At 37.7% G+C, this 19,800-nt stretch overlaps 2 protein-coding genes across 7 annotated transcripts in view; one reads left to right on the top strand and one right to left on the bottom strand.

Moving 5' to 3' along the window:
- Nucleotides 1-19,800, top strand: part of LOC134539820 (epidermal growth factor receptor substrate 15-like 1) — a 122,704-nt gene that overhangs the window by 44,653 nt on the left and 58,251 nt on the right. For all 6 annotated transcript variants that reach the window (XM_063382110.1, XM_063382106.1, XM_063382107.1 and 3 more), the window contains exons 9-10: nt 14,893-15,045; nt 16,033-16,122. In XM_063382110.1, the coding sequence (XP_063238180.1) occupies nt 14,893-15,045; nt 16,033-16,122 (243 nt within the window). The remainder of the gene's footprint in view (nt 1-14,892; nt 15,046-16,032; nt 16,123-19,800) is intronic.
- Nucleotides 133-11,864, bottom strand: LOC134539823 (Ig-like V-type domain-containing protein FAM187A). The gene is made up of 7 exons (XM_063382114.1): nt 11,496-11,864; nt 10,575-10,867; nt 8,279-8,534; nt 6,318-6,623; nt 5,071-5,255; nt 3,722-3,877; nt 133-435 (listed from the first exon to the last, which is right to left on the bottom strand). Exons 1-7 carry the CDS (start codon nt 11,802-11,804, stop codon nt 273-275), a joined length of 1,668 nt encoding a protein of 555 aa, XP_063238184.1. The 5' UTR covers nt 11,805-11,864; the 3' UTR covers nt 133-272.

Here is a 19,800-nt window from a genome sequence, read left to right as displayed (position 1 = left end):
TGCAATAGTACATACATTGTGCATTTGGTAACTTTAGAGTGTGTTCCCACATTGTAGGATTTCCTGGATTATCCGTTTTTTACTCATGGTCCATTGGAAAACGGATAATTAGGGTTTCACTGCTTATTAATATTTGCTTAGAATTTTTTATTACTAAATCACAAGTAAAGAGTGACAGTTTGTAAATTTGGTTTGTTTTCCACAATACACAATTTCTGTGTTGACGAGGGTAGTGAAAGTTCCAGCAAGCACGGTGTAAAGAACCTGTCTCTTCACCGCCTGCCGCGACCAGTGACCACTTTGTTCAGGATGTAGGCAAACGTGCCCAAGATGAGCGCCAGGCCAATTAGTGTGACGCGATGGTTGGCCGTGACCTCCGGTTTCTGCTCCACGATCAGCCTCACTGTCCCGGCGAGTTCCTTTGACTGCCAGCAGCTACCAGACAAAAACATTGTCTGTAAAATCATACTATTAGAATAACTTTTTAGTGCCAATAGTGCAAGCTACCCCTAAAGCTATAGTTTGCTAACACAGGGTGGTCACCCGACTGGGAAAATTGGCAAGCCCTGAATTAGACGTGAATTTTTTTTGTGCCGGAAAATCCGGGAAAAACTAGGGAATTCTTGAAAGCCATTGGGAATTATCTGTTTGTCTAGCAAGTTGCGAAGAGCTTAGTTAAATAACTGCATGCAGTGTCTATAAACTGTGTCATTTATACTGTTTTTGAATTCTGTGTATCGGTGAACCACGGCAGCGGATGTATTATGATATATGAGTTGCTGTTACCGTGGAACGTTTGATGGGTGAGGAGAAGGGAGGAGCCTGTCGCTCAGTTTCTTCTTTTCCGATTCTCATTTACTTTTACTTCTGAAAATTTTCACCAACGGCAGTAGTAAACAGAAGCAACTACAGATTCTACCAAAAGTTTAAGACCACCATCGCTTTTCACATGGTACGACTTTCGACTGATACTTTTGATGTAATTAGCATCTAATAATTTTTTTTATTTTTCTATGTGTAAAAGTACACATTTTGGTGAAAAAACAGTTGAAATATTCTGATTATTTATTTAGTTACAATTACGTTAAGAAAATAGAATAAGCAAAAAACAGAACATTTTTTACCCAATATAATATTTTACAACTAATTGTAATGGCTGTACGCAATTATTGATTTTACACAACATGCATTACACTCTAAGGAAACTATAGCATAATTGGTGGCAATGAACCAATCGCGAAAGTTACTTTTTTTGGCCGATTTATCACTTATATCTAAATAAAAAAATAACAAATATGTTCCTATCAAAAGTTTAAGACCACCTGATCAAGTAAGAAAATATATACTGTACCAAAATAGTTTTCAGATTATTTGTTCTACAACATGTATTAAAAAAATTGATTTAATGTTTGTAAAGACTAAATAGTAAAGAAAAATAGGATGAACAGGTAGGGAAGTTCTTTTATAACTCGGAATTCTTAATCTGTAAATTCCTGTATTTGAAGGATTCAGTGAAGAATTTAATCCTAGAAACTTGATTTATCAAGCTCGGCTAAGAAAAATGCTAGCGAGAATTTTAATTTTGTATGTTATAATTATTATTGTCATTTGTAATATTTATACTAATGTGCTTTTTTGTTAAAAATTTACTGTTGGTTGTTACTCACATAGTTAAAAAACATAAGAGAGTTACTAAATTGTGTTAAGGAAAAACTCTTTTATCACATAAGTGTTGTAGTCTTGCAGGAATACTTTTATTTTATATATTATCAGAGGTTAGTAATATTTTTATTAACTGGTTGGTCTGGTTTAACTAGCTCTGATGTAACCAAAACGATAAGCTACATATATTTTTATTAACGTGGAAACATTAAAGTAAAATTCTTAGAAAAATCCTTGTAAAACTTGGAATTTGGTTTTGCCAAAAGAGTGGCCATCCTGTACAAGATAGTACACCACAATATTAGATTAAACCACTTTCACTTAATATTAAGATTAGTGTATGAAAATTGTTTTAAGGAATATAAAATAGTGTAAAATATTGTTAATATTAATGGGTTATGTTTTTAGTAAGATGGTGGTGGTATACAGAAAGCGATACGCCAAAGAAAATTTAAAAGTAGGCAATTCTGTCTTTTTGTAATCCACGTGAATTGGAAGCTTGGGCATAACGATTTGCAGATAACAAAGGTTGGATTTTTAAAGATGAACAAAAAAGCAAGGAACTATGATTAGAGAGGATGAAAAATCGTTTTAACGATATAGCCGCGAATAAATGCGACAAACCCGTTTACCAGCGATAAAATGCGATAAACTAACAAACTTGCGAATTCGCGCTACATACTAAACTACCATTGTGTTATTTTGAGCTACTGGAATTTTTTTTCCCGTCAGAGCACATGTTTTGTTTCCAAGCGGCAACCGGCAAGGCAAGGCATTTGTGTGTGTGTGTGTGCGTATGGTGTGAGTGTGTGCGCGTGCGTGTGTGTGTGTGCAGCGATAAGCCAGCGGAAGTCTTCAAGGCCAACCAGTACGGTCTGCACTAAAGTGCTGTAAACAACTCGTGTGCCCTGTGCCGGGCGATGTGTACAATCAATTACCTTACCTTATCTCTTTGCCTGTCACTCACGGTCACGGCCGCTTCTATTTCTGGATATTTTATTTGTTTCATCCTTCGAAATGCTCGCTTATCTTTCGGCGCCAGCTGGTGTTATGTTTGGCTGTACCAGTCAGCACTTGACATTGATTGCTGCCGTATCTTATTTTCTCGCCGCCACATTTTTTCAGTTTCATTCTGCATACTTCACAGCTTTCTGTTTGAACTCAGCTGTATAACTTGTTATTTTCCTCATAAACACTACCCGGTAACTGTAAAACAAACTTCCCTTCCCCCCTCTCATTCCTTACGAGCAAAAAAAAAGTCTCTCACACCCCTCGCCGTCCATCATTGAACATGCCACCCTCCGCCTCTCCTCCATCCTCCCGTCATGCGTCACAACAAACCACCCACGTTCATTGGACAAGGAGGACCGAGAATACCATTGAAATTCAATGCTTTCATTTAATCATGAATTATCATGAACATGATGTGTAATTTTTTTACTGTGTCAAATTTCTCTGCTACAGTATGTTGTGTTACTAGTGGTCAGAAACAAAAATTTGTATGATTGATTGTCCCATGTAGCTGTATTTGTTATTTGTATTTTGATTCAATTCTTTATTAGTTTATTACTGTATATGTAATTACAATGTCAGTATTGTTATGTTATATTCCTATATTTTTAAAAAGCATTTTTTGAACATCACACTCTACGGGACTTAAAAAAAATTATAAACGCTAATAAATGCTACAGAACAAAAAATAAATGCTATAAAGTAGCTTTTTAAATGCTATTTTTCATCTTCTCTAACTATGATGTTTAGAACAATTAAGAGATGATTCATTAAAAGAAATGAAATCACAATGTCTGAAAGAGCACTGAAGAGGAAGAATAGGAAGAATATCTATTATGTATAAAATCATAAAGCCAGAAGATAGCTTTTGTGAAAAGATTGAAAAGATTGAAAAATGATATCTGTTTACTGGAAGTACTGTGAAGTACTGCGTGCTTTGCTTATGTCTATTGCTAAAACCAAATTTTTCTGTTTCTGCCCAAACCTAAAATCATAGTGCTTGAGTTTACGGACTTACTTAATGGACAGCTTTGTGGAAATGACGCACCTGTAGATGTTGGAGTCCTTGACCTGCGGCCTGTTGATGACGACGCGTCCGAAGGGGTCTATGTATATCCGACCGTGCGTCTGCTGAAAGATCGCGATGGGGTTGATGTGCTGGGATCCCAACTGCCACAGCACCGGGGCGTCGCTGTTCAAGTTGCTGCAATGTTACCATCAGCCTACTGTCCAAGCCAGACCACCTGGCGGTGGACACCACAAAATACCCTCCTCAGAACGGCACTGGTCATCGTAGCTAACGTAACTGATGGCTCGTCTGTACCTACACTGTTAAGGGTCCGCCCACTTGGGCACGCATACGGTGTGCATAGCTTCAGAAGAAACGTGCAATCCAGAAACTTCTCAAGATAAAAGAGTGGGGTCTGTTTACGAAAAGCATTTCAAGAAATGCTGAAGGCAGATGAATAGTTCTATGGCCGTATTTGGGGTTTAAACTGTACTTTTAGGAGAGTGAAATGGCTAAAACACGTGTTTTTAGGTTTAACATTTTCATGAAATATCAACTACAGTTTCTTGAAAACACTGCATTACATCTTTTTGTTTATCTCTCCATCATAATAATGTTACAGTCATCGCTCGAAATATTATAGGTGTCGTACGCACAACGAGAAGACTGCATCAGTCCCAGCCTTGCTCGATACCACGCTAGAAGCACCAGTGAGTGTTGCGGTTACCATCCTGCCTCACTGGTTATCATCATGTTTCACTTGCACAAATACACCATTTCTAGCCGGGCCCCTAGAGAAATAATGACTGAATGTCACTCAACTCAAAAGATTTGTGGTTCATGGCCAGCACTAAATTTCGTCCACCAAAACACATGGCAGAGACAACGTAGTACAGCCATGTTACTTGGCTTGTGTCTGGCACGTTTTTAACATACATATGCACTGCATTAAACCTGGGTTAAGGCTTGGCTTCTTTCGCTATATGGGATTTTAATGATGGTTTGGATCCCAATTTTATCAAATCCAAATCTGGAATTTGAATTCCAGACAGTACTGTGAATTTACTCCTCGAATCCAAATCTAAAGTGTCAAGAGTCAAAAATGAAATAACTTACAAGAAATGAAGAATCGTAACCATGTTGTTGAAACGTTTGAACCTCTAAATTTTTTTTTCACTAAATTTTCAGAATGAAGACATACCTAATTTTATCTTGGGTAATGGTAATAATATAGGTATTAAGGGGAAAATATACCTAGTAAACTTCAGATTTGTCCGTGATGAATTTTTTAATTTATTACATTTCCTCTTTTTTTTTTTTTTTTTTTCTAATCTTATTTCTGGAATCTCAAAACTTTAAAGATTCTAGAGGTTTGAGTGGGCACTCACCCGGGGCACTGGATCGTGATTCTGGGCGTGGACGTCGACTCGTACCGCGAGCGCCGCTGCACGTCGGGGGGCGGTGTGGGCACACCTTGGAAGATGGAGAATATCCCCGCCGAGTTGTTGGCACGCTCCACCAGGCGTCCCTCGTGGTCCCGCACCTCGTACACGGTCGGTCCCGTGCAAGGGACCTTCGCATGCCAAAGTAGTGCATCAATTCACGACGAATTGCCACAAACGTATGTATGTATGTATGTATGTATGTATGTATGTATGTATGTATGTATGTATGTATGTACCAAACCTTTATAAAAATATTAATATATTTTTATTTACACATTTTTTAAATATGCAGATGGATGCTGATACATATATTTATACTGTCCCAGACATGCGTATTACAAATTTTTGTTGTTAAAATGCTTCATGTATCAGTTAGAATTATGATTTTTTGGTAAAATATTTGTAATTATATTTGTTGAAAAATACACTAAAAATTGGAATTTAAAAGAATAAAATTAATATCACCGAAATCTTTTGTTTAAAAACAAAACTGACCTCAGAAAACCATAAAATCTTGCCTCAATGCTTAAGATATGCAAGTCATATGGCTGAAAACTGTATATTTAAAAAAAAATTTAAAGCTAAAATTTTCGTGTTAATTTAAATAGTTTAAGTGAACAATGCATCAAAATACTCAACTTTGTGGTAGTGTCATCATTTTTTTAAGCATTCAAAGTTCTTAAGGTCTACAAATGGATCTGTTATCATCTTTTAAACTCTGTACATGAAGTTCTATTGATATTGGTTCTTGAATCATGACCAGTTAATGTGAAAATTGATCTTGATCATTAGTTCCAAGAAACGCATAATGGACAAACATTGATTAGAGCCATAATAGAGTGATGTAAAATGCAAAAAAAAAAAAATTAGAAACATGTGTGCATTTTTTTGAAACAAGTTAAACACTAAGGTTGAGCTTTTTTTTGTTTTTCCAACTGATTTATAGCAGCACAAAAAATATTTTGTAACAATTGTTAATAATCAATCACAGTTTGTTTGTACTGTGTTGCAGAAAATAAGTCAAAATTTCTGACAATGATAGTACAGACATAGGTGACAGCTAATAAAGTTCTGTAGATTCAGCATCCATCAGTTACATTTTATTATTATTATTATTTTTTTTTAATATTTGCGATGGTGATTGGGATATTGAATTATCCAACTCCAGTTGTAAATGTGTGAACGCCCACCTTGCAGTAGCCTGTCATGATCTCGCTGGGGCGGTCTCGCACGGCGGGCAGCGCGCGCAGCTGGGGCGGGAGGAGGGGGGAGCGGCAGGGCAGGCCGGCGGGGAACAGCCCCAGGATGCCCGTGGCCGCCTCTCCCCCCGCCAGGGACACTGTGCACGCCCCGGTCCGCGTGCGCTTGCCGGCCAGGTCGCAGCGGCTGCATCCGGTCCACGGTTGCCACCGCGAGAACACTCGCAGCCCCCGTCGCGGCACGTCGACCGGGGGCCGAGCGCGTGTCTTGTTGGGCGGCGCCGTGTCTGGGTACACCTGCGCAGTCCAAACCTTTTGTCCCATCTTGGTGTGAGAATCATGATTGAATTTCCCTTTTTAACCGTGTGGCTGAAGAAATAACATGATCAGCCTCTATTTTTTGGAAAGAAGAAAGGTTGGCTGTGAGTTTTCCCTCCTCCATCAAAGGTGTGTGAGGGGAAGCAGCCACTCGCAGCACATGCTCTCTCACCCCAGGCTAGTGCCGAGCCCGGCCCGTGAAACCACCGACGAGGTTGGAAACATACTTCTAGGAATTTGAAGGGTTTTCCATGTCAGTGCCGCTGCAAACAGTGCTGTCACAGTCACCATACCGTGACCAGTAGATAATTACGTACAATATTTGCTCGTTTCGTGGCCATGACACTGGTGATTGCCAGACAGATGAAACACTGTACGTTGCAAATGGGTCGGCAAAGTCGCGAGCCAGCCACTCGCTCCCGACAAGGTCGTCACCGGACTAATTTATTTACAAACTTCGAGCTTGCTTTACCCAAGCTCTTTAAGGTTTTGATTTTTTTTTACGGTGCTGACACATGTTATCCTGCCGTGTTTTGGACTTTTACTTGACGGACGTATTGCTTTAACTGACAATTTCCTGGAATGTTTCTTATCCATTAATCGAGGACTGACTGTCACAATACTAAGTTCAAATTAAAAAACTAATAGATGGGCACAAAAATACATGACCCACAATAATTGAATGTGCTCAAGCTCAACAACATTAAAAGTGGTTAACACAATGACATGGGTTCAGTTGACAGAATTAACTATAAATTATGAATTACGAGTAAACTGGTTCATGACCTCTGCCCGAGAATAAGAAAAATATAACTAGACTAAAAAAAAATTAACAAATAAAATGTATGTGAAGAGTAACTAAACAAGGTTACATGGACATTTTCCATAAATACATCTTCATACCTTCATCAAATGGGGAAGATAATGCAAAAAATGCAACACTTTCACCATAACGTGATGGGTGCACAACATGGTCAAATCAAATAGTTGGTAATTAAAATGCAGAAACATGAATGCAGAAGTTTTAAATATCCCTTGATTAAAAGTTACAGGAAACGTTTCACTGAAATACAACCAGGAAAATCTACAGATGTGCATCATCGGTGCCAATCATCAGACACTTGAAGGGGGGGAGTGAAATTTAACGAACAAGCTTCAGCGAAAGATTAAAGTCGAACAACGCATTACTCTGTGCCAACCATAAATAAATTTGGACAATATGGAAAATTAAGGGAGTTGATTATATGCCAAAAATCCTGAAATCACAAATACTCAGCACCCATGATGGACCCCTGTACACTCTAAACTCTACCACACGCTGTCGAGAATGCACAACTAATGAGGCGGAGGCACATCCAGCAAGGGCTTAAATGAATAATCCTCCGCGATGGAACTCGTGCAAGCACAGAGCCGGCAAGGCAGGGGCAAGCCGAGGAGAATCATTGACAGGAGAAGAAGGGGTGAAGTAATGAAATCTGTTGGTGACGTGCCGTGACCAGTTGTGTTCCGTGGTCAACATTCCGATAGGAAACTAGTTTTCAGCCCGATATGGTTGCACGTGGAAATTCTATTGAAAACTTATTTTGTAAAAATGTTTGGATCGGCTAGAGCGCGCTGTCGGGTGTCGAACCGACCGTGGCGGTTGGCTCGGAGCTGTTGGCAACGTGCAGGAAGTAGGAGGCGGTCACGGCACCGCCGGCCTGGCAGAGGAACTGGCCGCTCTGCGCGGCGCGCAGGTTGAACAGCAGCAGGGACCGGTCCTCCCGCGAGGCCAGCGCGCTCTCCCCGAGCGCCACGGGCCGCGCCCGCTCCCCCTCCGCGTAGCCCTGGTACAGCCACACGGCCTCCGAGGGGTCGTCGGCCGGCGAGATGCACGCCTTGCAGGGCAGCCTGGCAACCAACGTGGAGTGAGATGTAGACGTGCGAGCTGGGAAGATTTCCCATTCCGAATATTTTGTGGGAAAAATATATCAACATATTTTTTCTGGAAATTTTTCTTTTTCAATGCCAATATATATTTGCCTAATTAAAGATAGGTTGATGTACTAAGACATGAGTAATTCTTTCGATGCTGTTTAGTTACCATTAATTACTTACAAACTGTTTATATATCATTTGTAATATTTAAAAATTTCACATTACCAAAAACAGTGAATTTAAAGAAGTAGGTTCAGAACTGTGAATTATGCTCATATGTAGATTGTTTGGTCTTTCTTTGCCGGCTTTTGGCTCACATCTGTTCTTATTTGGGTTATGTTTGGATTAAACGGTTTATTAATTTTTTTTTTTTTGTCAATGGGAAAATTTTCCTGTTTTCAGATAATTATTCTGTAAATACCAGAAAATTTTCCCAAAGGCTTTTATGAAAAACTAACTTCTCTAGTGAGATGTCATGCTAGTTTTGAAGCACTGAACACTAGCACTCCATAGAGACCGTGTTTAGATGCATTTTTTTAATTTGGTTGCAATTTTTATTTATAAGTAGTTTACAGTATCTGGAATTTTTTAAAAAAGCTGCAATACAGTATCCAAAATACAAAGATCAGATTTATGAATATCTTTGTAATCTTCAGAACTGATACAATCTGTAATTTAATACAATTTGAAAGAATAATATAGTTATGCTTAAGGGATTGATTAGTTAGCTTTCATATAAGTGTTTTGGAGTGTATTTTACGCAATAAATTTGTTGTCGTACTGTTTGCTGTAAATAAGAACTAGCTCAGACGGTAGCCGTTCAGCGGTTTTGGGAGACAGTGTTTTTTATTCACCGGTCAGTGGAGAAAGAGGGAAAGGGGAGTGGGTCAAGCCACATGGTAGGACAGCAAGCGTAGACACACTGTTTCTCATATTGGCTGGTTTAGTGGTACAGTGGTCACAGGCACTACAGACACGATGCAGTGGGGTTAGCTGTAGCATGGATTACGAGTTCAACTATCCTAATAACTAAATACAAAACTAAACGCTGCATGAAAGCGCAGTTCGCAAGGAGCGCTCTGTCAGACTGCTGCTTCTGCCGGAGAAGGAGCTAAACCTTTAAGCATAACTGTTTTTATTCTTTTAAATTGGATTCTTTTATAGATTTTATCAGTACTCTAAGCCTATATAGACATTCAAAGGCCATACGAGTTTGGTTTTTATCTCATCATCTCTGGTGTGCTAAATATGCAAATCTGATCTTCATCTTTGAGATGTGTATTGTAGCTGTTAGAAAATTTTGGATGATGTAAATTATTTAAAAATTAAACTTACAAACCAATTTTTAAAAAAAAATGGTTCTGCGTAGGAAATGGTGCAGCCACCTTTGCTGTACAAAACACATGACTCTTCAAATCAATATGGGTTTGCATATTTAAAAAAGAAAACATATATACTTATTGCACTTGGAATTGCACATGGATCATATGCTGGATTGGCTCATAAATTGCCTTAGAAGGCAAGGAATGCCAAGAATCAATGAAAGGTCTTTATACACTTCTATGGTTCAGCCAATCGAACCGTTCACATCCAGATTTTTTCGGGAGTATTCTGGCTTTTGACCTTGCCTGCCATGTTCTGTTACTGCGCTGCCTATGTTTTCAGTTCACTCGGAGCTTATTTTTTCTGTCCTTTTGTATTCAGTACAGAGTTTCCTGTTTCCTAGCAGGTTACATTTCCATAGTGATTAATTTATCAATAGATAATCACTGACCAAAAGTAATATCTGAGACTTTTTTTAATGCTTGACTGTATTTTTTATATGTATATATAAAGCAGTTTTTTACAACTTGTTTTAAATATCATCATAGTATATTTCAATATTTCTTTGGTATTCCCTTTAAAACAATGTTCACGTAGGATTTAAGAAACGGCCTTTCACTGTATTTAACTTTGATAGTGCCTTGCTGCAACTGTGCCCGAGTGAGTTGGCCCCGCACAAGCACAGCTTACTTGATGGAACTCCCTTCGAACGCCATGACGGCCTCGGGCGTGATGGAGCGCAGAGGGCCGATGCTGGCGTAGCTGCTCCGCAGGCACTCGTAGTAGGCGTCCCACAGCGCTCCGAGGGCTCGGATCAGCCGGCGGTCCGTCCCGGGGAACTCGAACTCGTTCTCGCGCACGAACTCCCCCTCTTTGGGCAGCGGCCGCTTCTCTCTGAAGAACTCGCGCACCTTGGACCAGAGCTCGAGGGCAGGGCAGGGCCGTGGCAGCAGCGCCAAGAGCACGCAGCACGCCGCCAGAACCTGTGGGACAGGTTGCTGCTCGTTTGGCCCCGTTTCGCACTTCCTGTTGGGTTCCATTGAACGGTGAAAGAAAAGGTCTTTAATCTAACGTGTTTGGGCTCACTTCCCTGCCGGATGAGCCGTTTTGCAAGATTATTGAACGTCAATACATATAGTGTTTATGGGAAAAATGAAGAAAAGTTAACAGCATACTTTACAGTGGTATTTAATACAAGTTATAATAAGCTCTAGAGAAAGAAAAAAATACAGATGAACTTCAGTCTTCTTCAGAAAACATTATATGGAAAAGTACCCGTGAACTTTGTAATCCAACCCACTATAAATCTGAATGTGAGCAGCTCATTTGGTGCTGAATTTCAGAATATGGCTAACCATAGAATGACTGATTAAAGACCTTTCACTATACACCTATCCCTCTCTCAGCACGACTAATTTGTTCCTAAAAAAATGCTTGTGTTATTCGAAATTGCGTATTCTGAAGCTTTAGTTTCCATAAATAGCAAGGCTAATTTATTTAGTGCGTTCCAAAATTGTGTAGGAAAATATGCTTTACGTAATATAAATGCGTTGAATAACACTCGACTATAAATGTGCCTTAAGTGGCACAAGTAACTATGATGTATGCTACCTTCAAGGACGTTGCCATGCCAGGCGGGCGGGACGGTTGTTTCCCCCGACCTCGGCGTACACTGGGGCCACCCGCCAGTCGTCCGGGTGTGCGTGCCACCCTAGCTTCGTCGCCTTCTCCTTTTCCTGCTTGCCCCTCCTCGCCTTCTTCTTCTTCTTCCTCCTCTTCTGCCGCCACTTCCTCAGCCGTCGCAGCAGCATCTTGAAGAGGAGGCAGTCGCCCTCGGAGAACTGGCCCAGGATCACGCCCACAACTAGCACCAGGGCCGCTGCCTTGGTCGCCGTAGCCATGCTCTGTGGTTGAACACATTTATGTTTTTTTTTTTAATCGCGGTGATTGTTTTGTCATCATCATAGACGTGAGCAACGCGTGTTAGGCTTTCTAACGAATTCATGCAGATAGATGCACACCCGCTTTCTCTATGTTGCTTAGTGCTTTTCACTTGGCTGCATTCCAAAACATTACAAAGAGCATAGAAAAGTAAACTGTTAAATCTGTCATGGAGTAAAAAGCTAAGGTTTTTTTTATTTATATATTTACTAACATTTTGTCAAATTTACTATAAAAAGGTTTTTACACAATGCACAACAAAATGTAAATATATATTAAATACATAAAAATTATAGAAATGAAAGTTAAAACCAGTAATACAGGTACAAATTTAGCTTAGTATACATATAGTTGCTGTATAAATGTTTGCCATGTCAATTATTAGTCAGAATGAAAATTTCTCCTGCCTTGTCCCCATCTAAATTGTAAAACTTTTTTATTGTATTGAAGGTTTTTTTTTAATTTATTTATTTAAAAAAAGCAGTACTCGCTTCATGGTGGTATTTTCACAATTCTGTGTATTGAGTTCCTTTCAAGCCATTTAACAGACTTCTAGTGTTCACCTTTGTACAGTTACAGTTTGTTTCACTAACCAAAGTGACTCCAAATTAAGAACAGACAACCTTACACCTCAGTGAAATCCATTTTGTCTGGGTTTACTCAAAGGAAAATGCCAACATTTGTCTCGATTTCTGGAAATGAGTGGGAAGATCATATTTGTTACTTACCTTTTCATAATAATAATGTAATTACCATGAGCTTTATCATCCAGCATATGTCACCGTTTGCATTAGTACAATATCATTGACATCTGTGATTAGAATATACATAGATATTTTCATTGGATCACCATTTTAATTTATTTTTTTTAGTTTATGGCTTACCAATTATTAACCCTCGAAATAACACACGTAGAGCAACCTCTATAAACTGCCAGTAGAGATAAGTGCACAAATATTTGACAATTTAAAGGTTTTTTTTTTTTAAGGCTATTGTTCTGTATTGCATCATTGATAAATTAGGGTGCAGGTGGTATAGTTATAATTGTAGTATATGCTTCGAGATTACTCGATTATAAAATGCACTTTTTTCTTGACACTTTTTGAACTCTTAAATTGGGGTGTATCTTGCAATCTGTGGTATGTTACATTCTCTGGGAATGCCCTGACTGCTGCTTCACATCGGTTTTAACTGTCACCCCCCCCCCCCCCCCCCTGGTAGGAATAGAGTAGGGCAGGAAGCTGTTTTTTGTTCCAATAATCAGGCCAGTTCACAAAGACTTCACTTGTATTCATAGAATCATACCGAAGACAAATACATATATGGTGCAACCCTTACCGCAAAAATGTTAGATATCTATGGTCTTTTTAATGCCATACAAATTTTTGATTGGACTAAATTCTACAAAACTTGTGCTCCCAATGATCTAGTTTAACACATATCTCTTTTATGTGCACTAATATTAATGTTTTTATTCCGGTGGTCACAAAAAGAGACCTAATTACCCTTGCTGGTTTTCTAGAGTTAATTCATGCTTTAAAAACTAAGAAACATTACCAAAAACTTTATAAAAGAAATAACAACATGCATTACTACTCTTTCTTTTCTATTTACTGTAAGCAGGTTAAGAACTTACTCAAGCGGGATAAAATTAATTGTACCAGAAACATTAATAATATCAAACAAATCCAACACTAAAACATTTTGGCATTTTGTCAAAATATTGAAAAACTGATTTTATGAACAACATTCACTTAAAGTTCATGTTGTTGTATTTTGTGATTCATCTGTGTTATCTAATGTTTTTGCTGACTTTTTCTATTGTTGATGTGTCTTTTAATGATAAGATTCAAACCCCTATCCCAGTAATGTGTTATGATACTATCACAGTTCCTTCTATTTCTGAAAGTTTAGTACTTTGGGGTATGAAGTCCCTTAATTCGTTTATGTTCTCAGATCCTGATGGAATTCCTAACTTTATTCTGAAAGGTTGCTCTTACCTACAAGTACCCCTTCTAAAACATTTACCCTCTTTTATCACATAATTGTCGCACGCGTGTAATCGACGAACCTATATTTTTGGCCGTCAAAATTGGGATAAAAAAAACTTCTTGCTTAAACGTCAAATTATATTTTTGGTCCCGCTATTAGATGCCGAGCGTTTTGTGTAGGTATCTTTTCCATATAAAACAATGTATTTTAAAGTAGAAATATAATATTTATTCGGACATTGCCACTTATTTAATTAACGAAAATACAAAGTCGTCTGACGTGTAAATTTTCTTTTAAAGATGTTTTTAAACGTTATTTCATTTATCTGATTGTCTGCGTCGCCGCGGTGTACCGCTTATGAACATGTAGCCAGTGCTAGTAGGCATCATTAATGTTTGGTTATGTTGCTTCCCATATAGAGCGCGCGCACGTAGTCGAATATCGATCTCTCTCCGATTGCATGCAGCACGCGCTCTCTGTCGAGTGCCAAGTTAACTACATTTGATGGCCCGCATTCTTTCGTGGTAAATGTGTACTACTGCAATAGTTATGTGTTAGTTCACGTAGAAGATTCAAGTGGCCTGCGTTGCGTTACAGTTTGGGTTTTCTATATAAAGTTGAAAAAAGGTTTTTGTTTAATAAATTATTAATATAAATTGTTTGGCGTGCTCTTGTATACTCCACTTTTTTTTTTTTTTTTTTTTAATAAACGTATTTTCCATGAACAGGTTTTTTTATGAATAACTTTCCCTAACAAAAAAAAATTTCTGCATAATCGTCGCATCCCTACTTTTCAAACTTGATTTTAGAATAAAATGTGCTATAATTATGCGAGAACAAACGGTACTCAATATGAGCCTAAAAACACACGTTTTCCCTGACAAATGGAAAATATCTTCTCTTATTTGTTCTCCCCACCTCCCCTTCCGTGTGTTTCCAGAGTTACGGAAATGTGCGTTTTCATCATCACTGTGGTGAAATTTTGATTCTGCATTGAAAAACCAACACGGCTAAAATAAAACATTAGCGTCTGCTTGTTCTTACGGTGTTTTGAACACTTGGTTTCATGTTGCAGGAAAACAACAATGCTCCTTACTCTAATCCCGAGCTCGACATGATAACCAGAGACATTGAAGAGCTGGCCAAAGAAAAACACTTGCTTGAATCGGACATTGCGCAGAAGGAAGCAGACATCAAGATTAAGAACGGTGAAATAAAAAGCCTACAGGTGAGAAAATATTTGTACAGTAGAACCCCTCATATCCGACCTTCCCACAACCGACTCCTCCGGATATCCGACCTAGTCTCCGTGGTTGGCGAGCCTGTTCAGACTTGAAAAAGTGACGCATCTACAATATGTCTTCGTGTCGCAAACTGTTCAGTTCAGCCGTGATTGTTGGTGCAGAATGTTCTACTTCTATAATCTTGTACTGTTCTGTGTTTTTTTTTTAAACGTAACGTAATGTATTGTGGGTAGAAAAAGTGGAGGGACACTTCTGCAAAATCAAGATTAGGCAAAACTGAAACAAAAATACATTACTGAATTCTTTAAGTAAGGTATGCTTACATTGTATTTATCGTCTCATTTATAATTTAACAAAAGTAAATGTTTGAAATGTATACAGCAACATTTTTACAAATAAAGTTGTATTACTGTACACACTGTATAGCTGGGAAAGGCGTTTTTTTTGCTCCTACGGATATCCGACCTTTTGGCCGTTCCGACCATGGCCCGGTCCCGTCATGGTCGGATATGTGAGGTTCTACTGTACATTTAACAGTTGGCACTTACTCACTAGCCATCTTTTCAGGAAAAACACTGTTTATAATATTTACGTATATTTACGAGTGGATATATTTATTAAATACAGTCTTTTACGAAAACATTGGCAGTTATCTACTTACGGTTCTGCTAATATTTGTCAAGTGCAATGAATAATTTCCCCCCTCCCCCCCCCCCCCCCTTTTTTTTTCCTATCCCTCATTTTCACAGTTTGGTTTTTGTACATACTTCAACATTACTTCTAAGAAGAACTTGAGTTGTAGAAATATGTAAGAAGGAAATGTACATTGTATGAGAAAACTTAAAACACCATATAGCAGTGATGTAAAAATCGGGGAATACAAACAAGTATCTTTATTGTTTCTGTTCAGTTTTTTCCGTATAATATTGATAAAATGGCTGTTTAACGTCCTGTATTTGTATTGGCTGCAGAGTGAGTTGGATACCTTGGCTGCAACGCTGAAGCAACTGGAGAACCAGAAAGGGGAAGCACAGAAGAGGTTGAACGACTTGAAGGCGCAGGTATGGCGAACAGCGGAATTCACGCCCGGCACGGCGGTTGCACCGCTTGGTTCGGAGGTTGTGTGACTCTGTACACGCTCACGACCTGAGCAAATACGTTTTGTGACTGCGACTGCTTGCTTCTGTCTGCCAACGAAAGCATTTGACATGATTGAATTTTGGTAAATGTGTTGAATTAAGCTTGATGACTAGGGCAGCTAGCAGCTATGCATGCTGTATTGTGCTATATATTTCTTTCTTTTTTTTTTGCCGTTATTTTGGTATACATTAAATTTTTCTTACAGATGATAACATGGTTTGTGATGTGAATTAATCAGGTAATTTTTAATGTTACATATATTTTTATAATTATTAAGACTTACATAAAAATTGGCATATTTCCCGATACGTCAAATAAATTTGGATTGTGCAGTCGATTAACTTGGTGCATTTGATAGTGCTTATTACTATCAAAAATATCCTTATTTTCTGCAGCTTATTTAGTTCAAGATGTAGGCAAGTCATATGTAGAATGTGCCATTTTGTAGAATGTGCAGAGACGGAACACAGATTTATAGTGAGGCATTTATCATTTTAAATTTCTGTGATCAGAGCAGACTTGTTGATCTCTTCATGATCTTGTTGATGGCTTTACCAGCTAGTACTTTATCCCAAATTATTTCATTCAGTGCTTTCCAAAACAAATCCATTTAACTATGTTGCAAGGAATTTTAATATCACTGTAAGCCTGTCATGTATAGCTTTTATCATTTTTAATATTTTTTGAAGTTACTAATAGCATCAATTGATTATGTTTCAATGTCAGTCAGTAATGTCACCAGTCTTCAGGTTTGTCACATAATGTAATTGCATGAGCAAGTTTATCCTGTTATTAGCTGCCAATGCCTTAACCACTTGAAACATTGCATGTAGTGAAGTCATTTTGTTTGCTTTCCTTTCGCTGCCAAAATTGACCACAGTAACTTTCCTCTGCGATGAATTCCACATAAGTTTATTTTTAAGATGGTGGTTAGTGAGTTTTTTTACCTGGGTGATCTTTGGGGGGCAGTGGTTTCTATGTTTTGCTTGTAAAGTCATAATCAGGTGAGTAAATCTTGTGTGTACTGACATTTTAACAATTTATGACTTGTTGCTAACTTGCAAGCTTGCTGTTGTTGTACTCTGTCAAACTATGTGACAGTGTAGTAGCATTGGATAAACATGGAAAATAATAGCTTGAGAAAGTTGTGCAAAATTAAATAAAGTTCTTATTGTGAAATAATAACAGAAATAATATTTAGTTAGCTGCATCTTACAAAAGATTATGTTTTCTGGCACATTTTATGAATACACCTGCCCCTCAAAGTAACGCTGTTAGATTTGTGCGGTTTTGAAGTAGTTCTGTCATATTCGAAGTAGCATTTTTTTCTTTTATGTGCATTCTTATTTGAGAGAAAAGCCAGAAGTTTTCAGGGCAAGTTTACTTTGTGCTTACTAGGATGTGCTAGTGGCAAACTACTGAAAACTGTGAAGCCACAAATTTTTCATTTGTCTGATATTAATATGGCAGATTTTAAGGTTAAAATATTGTACCAAAAATTGCTCTTGGCATGAATATTCAACCCAAATTTTATTTTATTTTATATATATATATTTGCTTTGGCTATTTAAATAATATAATATGGTTTTGTTTAAAAATCAAAAATTTCATTTATAAATATTTTAGCTGGAGATTTTATGAACCATTCTTGTGGTGAATGAAATGGCCAAGGAAATGTTTACTGTGGTTCTAGTAATATAATCAGCATTGAAAATTTGAAATGTATTTTGTTGATATGATTATAAGATTTTTTTTTGACATATGCCATTGCTGGCTACAGTGTATACCTAAATATGAAACCTCAATAAGTGACAAAAATGATGTATATGCAAACACACAGCAAACAAGCCGAAATCACCTGAGATCAGAAAATTATAAATAACACAGTCGGACTCGGTGGGCTAACAATGACTATATATTTGCATCAGGAACAGAAAATAGACACAAAAAAAACATGGACAACACATTGACAAACAGATGAATGAACCCAACAATAATACTAAATAGGTAATGTGGACAACCCAACAATAACACAGAGATGCACAGGCGAATCTAGCAATGTTATTAAACATATATTCTGAACACCACAAATACAGCACAGTTGCAACAATTCTGTGCGGTCAATTTTTTTTTATTTGACGCAGCTTGTTTTTTTCTTCTATATCTGTTTGTTAGCATATTCATCTTTTTTTGTCATTTATTGAAGTTTCTTATGAAATACAATGTAACCAACAATGGTGTATGTCTAATAAAAAAATCGTAAATCAATTTTCCCCATTGCTAGAACGATTCAAAGAATGTATTTTGTTCGTAATTTAGTTTTGTTATGCTGTGCTTGGAAACAGATCATTATCAGCCTCGGCAGCAGTACAGGAAAATTGCTGATTAAATAATTTTTTTTTTAAATGTACCCAGTTGGTATTTTTAATTATACCGTAATCCTACCAACATAGGTTTTTGAATGAACATTGTGGTAGCTTATAACATAATGCTCTGTCTCACACACTAAGTTGGTTATTTTATCTACTTGTCATTATTAATTAGAGGTTTTCCTTTTAATTTATTCCAAAAGCTTTCTTGCATTTGTAGCTGGGTTACAAATTTACTCACCAGATATTTACTAAATGTTATTTTTGAGGTGTAGAATCTCATGCAGGTAATCATGGTTATGAACATTTGTAATGAAAAAAAAATTCAAGAGCTCTCTCTAATATGTTAAATATACAGGAAATACCATTAAATCAGGGTAGTGACATGAAAATATAATAAGCAATATACAATCATTATACATGGCGTGTAAGACCAAGCCATGGCTAGCCTATTCCAGTTCATTATTTTATATTTACGTTCCACACAGTTAAGCTTTCCAACGTTTTAAGTGGCTGTACTTATATGTATTTTGCATAATTTACTGGCAAAGTTGTATTTTTAACATTTTTGTGCGGTATGTATAAGGAGAATTAAATAGAATAATTATATATATTTAGGTTTGAAGTCAATTTTACTGGCTGCTATATGTTATGATTTAATTTCTTACAGAAAAAATAATTTAATTTTACCTGACTTTTCTAAACCATCAGAATTTCTATGATTTTAAAAGGCCAAAAATTTTTTTTCTCCTCAAAAAATATTTTAAAACATACCATGCAGTAACCACCAGCATTGCATTAAACCATTGAATATATATAATGTATAGAAGTCGCGAGCCCAGGTTAAATTTTCTGTCCGGTTTCTCAGAAGAATTGTTGTAGTTCCAAGCTCCGCCGCTGCGATCGCTTTCATCGCTGGGTATCGGCCGTATACGCCCCTGGTGGTATTTGGCAGAACTAGGTTAACCAGCCCAGTCGTGACATCATCCTTCACCCCCCCCCCCCCCCCCCCAAACCCCCTTCGAAAATCCAAGACCAACGATTCAAATTACCCGGCAGGTCTTATCAGTATCGTTAGGCGACCTTGAAGAGGAGCTTCCCTTACCGTCGTTTGAGAATGATGAAATCCCAAAAGAAGCCACGGAAATCACTGAATGATGGGATTCTGTACCCGAGTGAAGTGAAAATTAGCTATTAAAACTGTATTGGGCCAATAGTCAGTGTTCCGTT

The sequence above is a fragment of the Bacillus rossius genome, chromosome 16 (genome assembly GCF_032445375.1).
Source record: "Bacillus rossius redtenbacheri isolate Brsri chromosome 16, Brsri_v3, whole genome shotgun sequence".
In the NCBI taxonomy this organism is placed as follows: domain Eukaryota; kingdom Metazoa; phylum Arthropoda; class Insecta; order Phasmatodea; family Bacillidae; genus Bacillus; species Bacillus rossius.
Note: the sequence above shows the minus strand (reverse complement) of the source record. Positions and strands in the feature narration are given on the sequence as shown.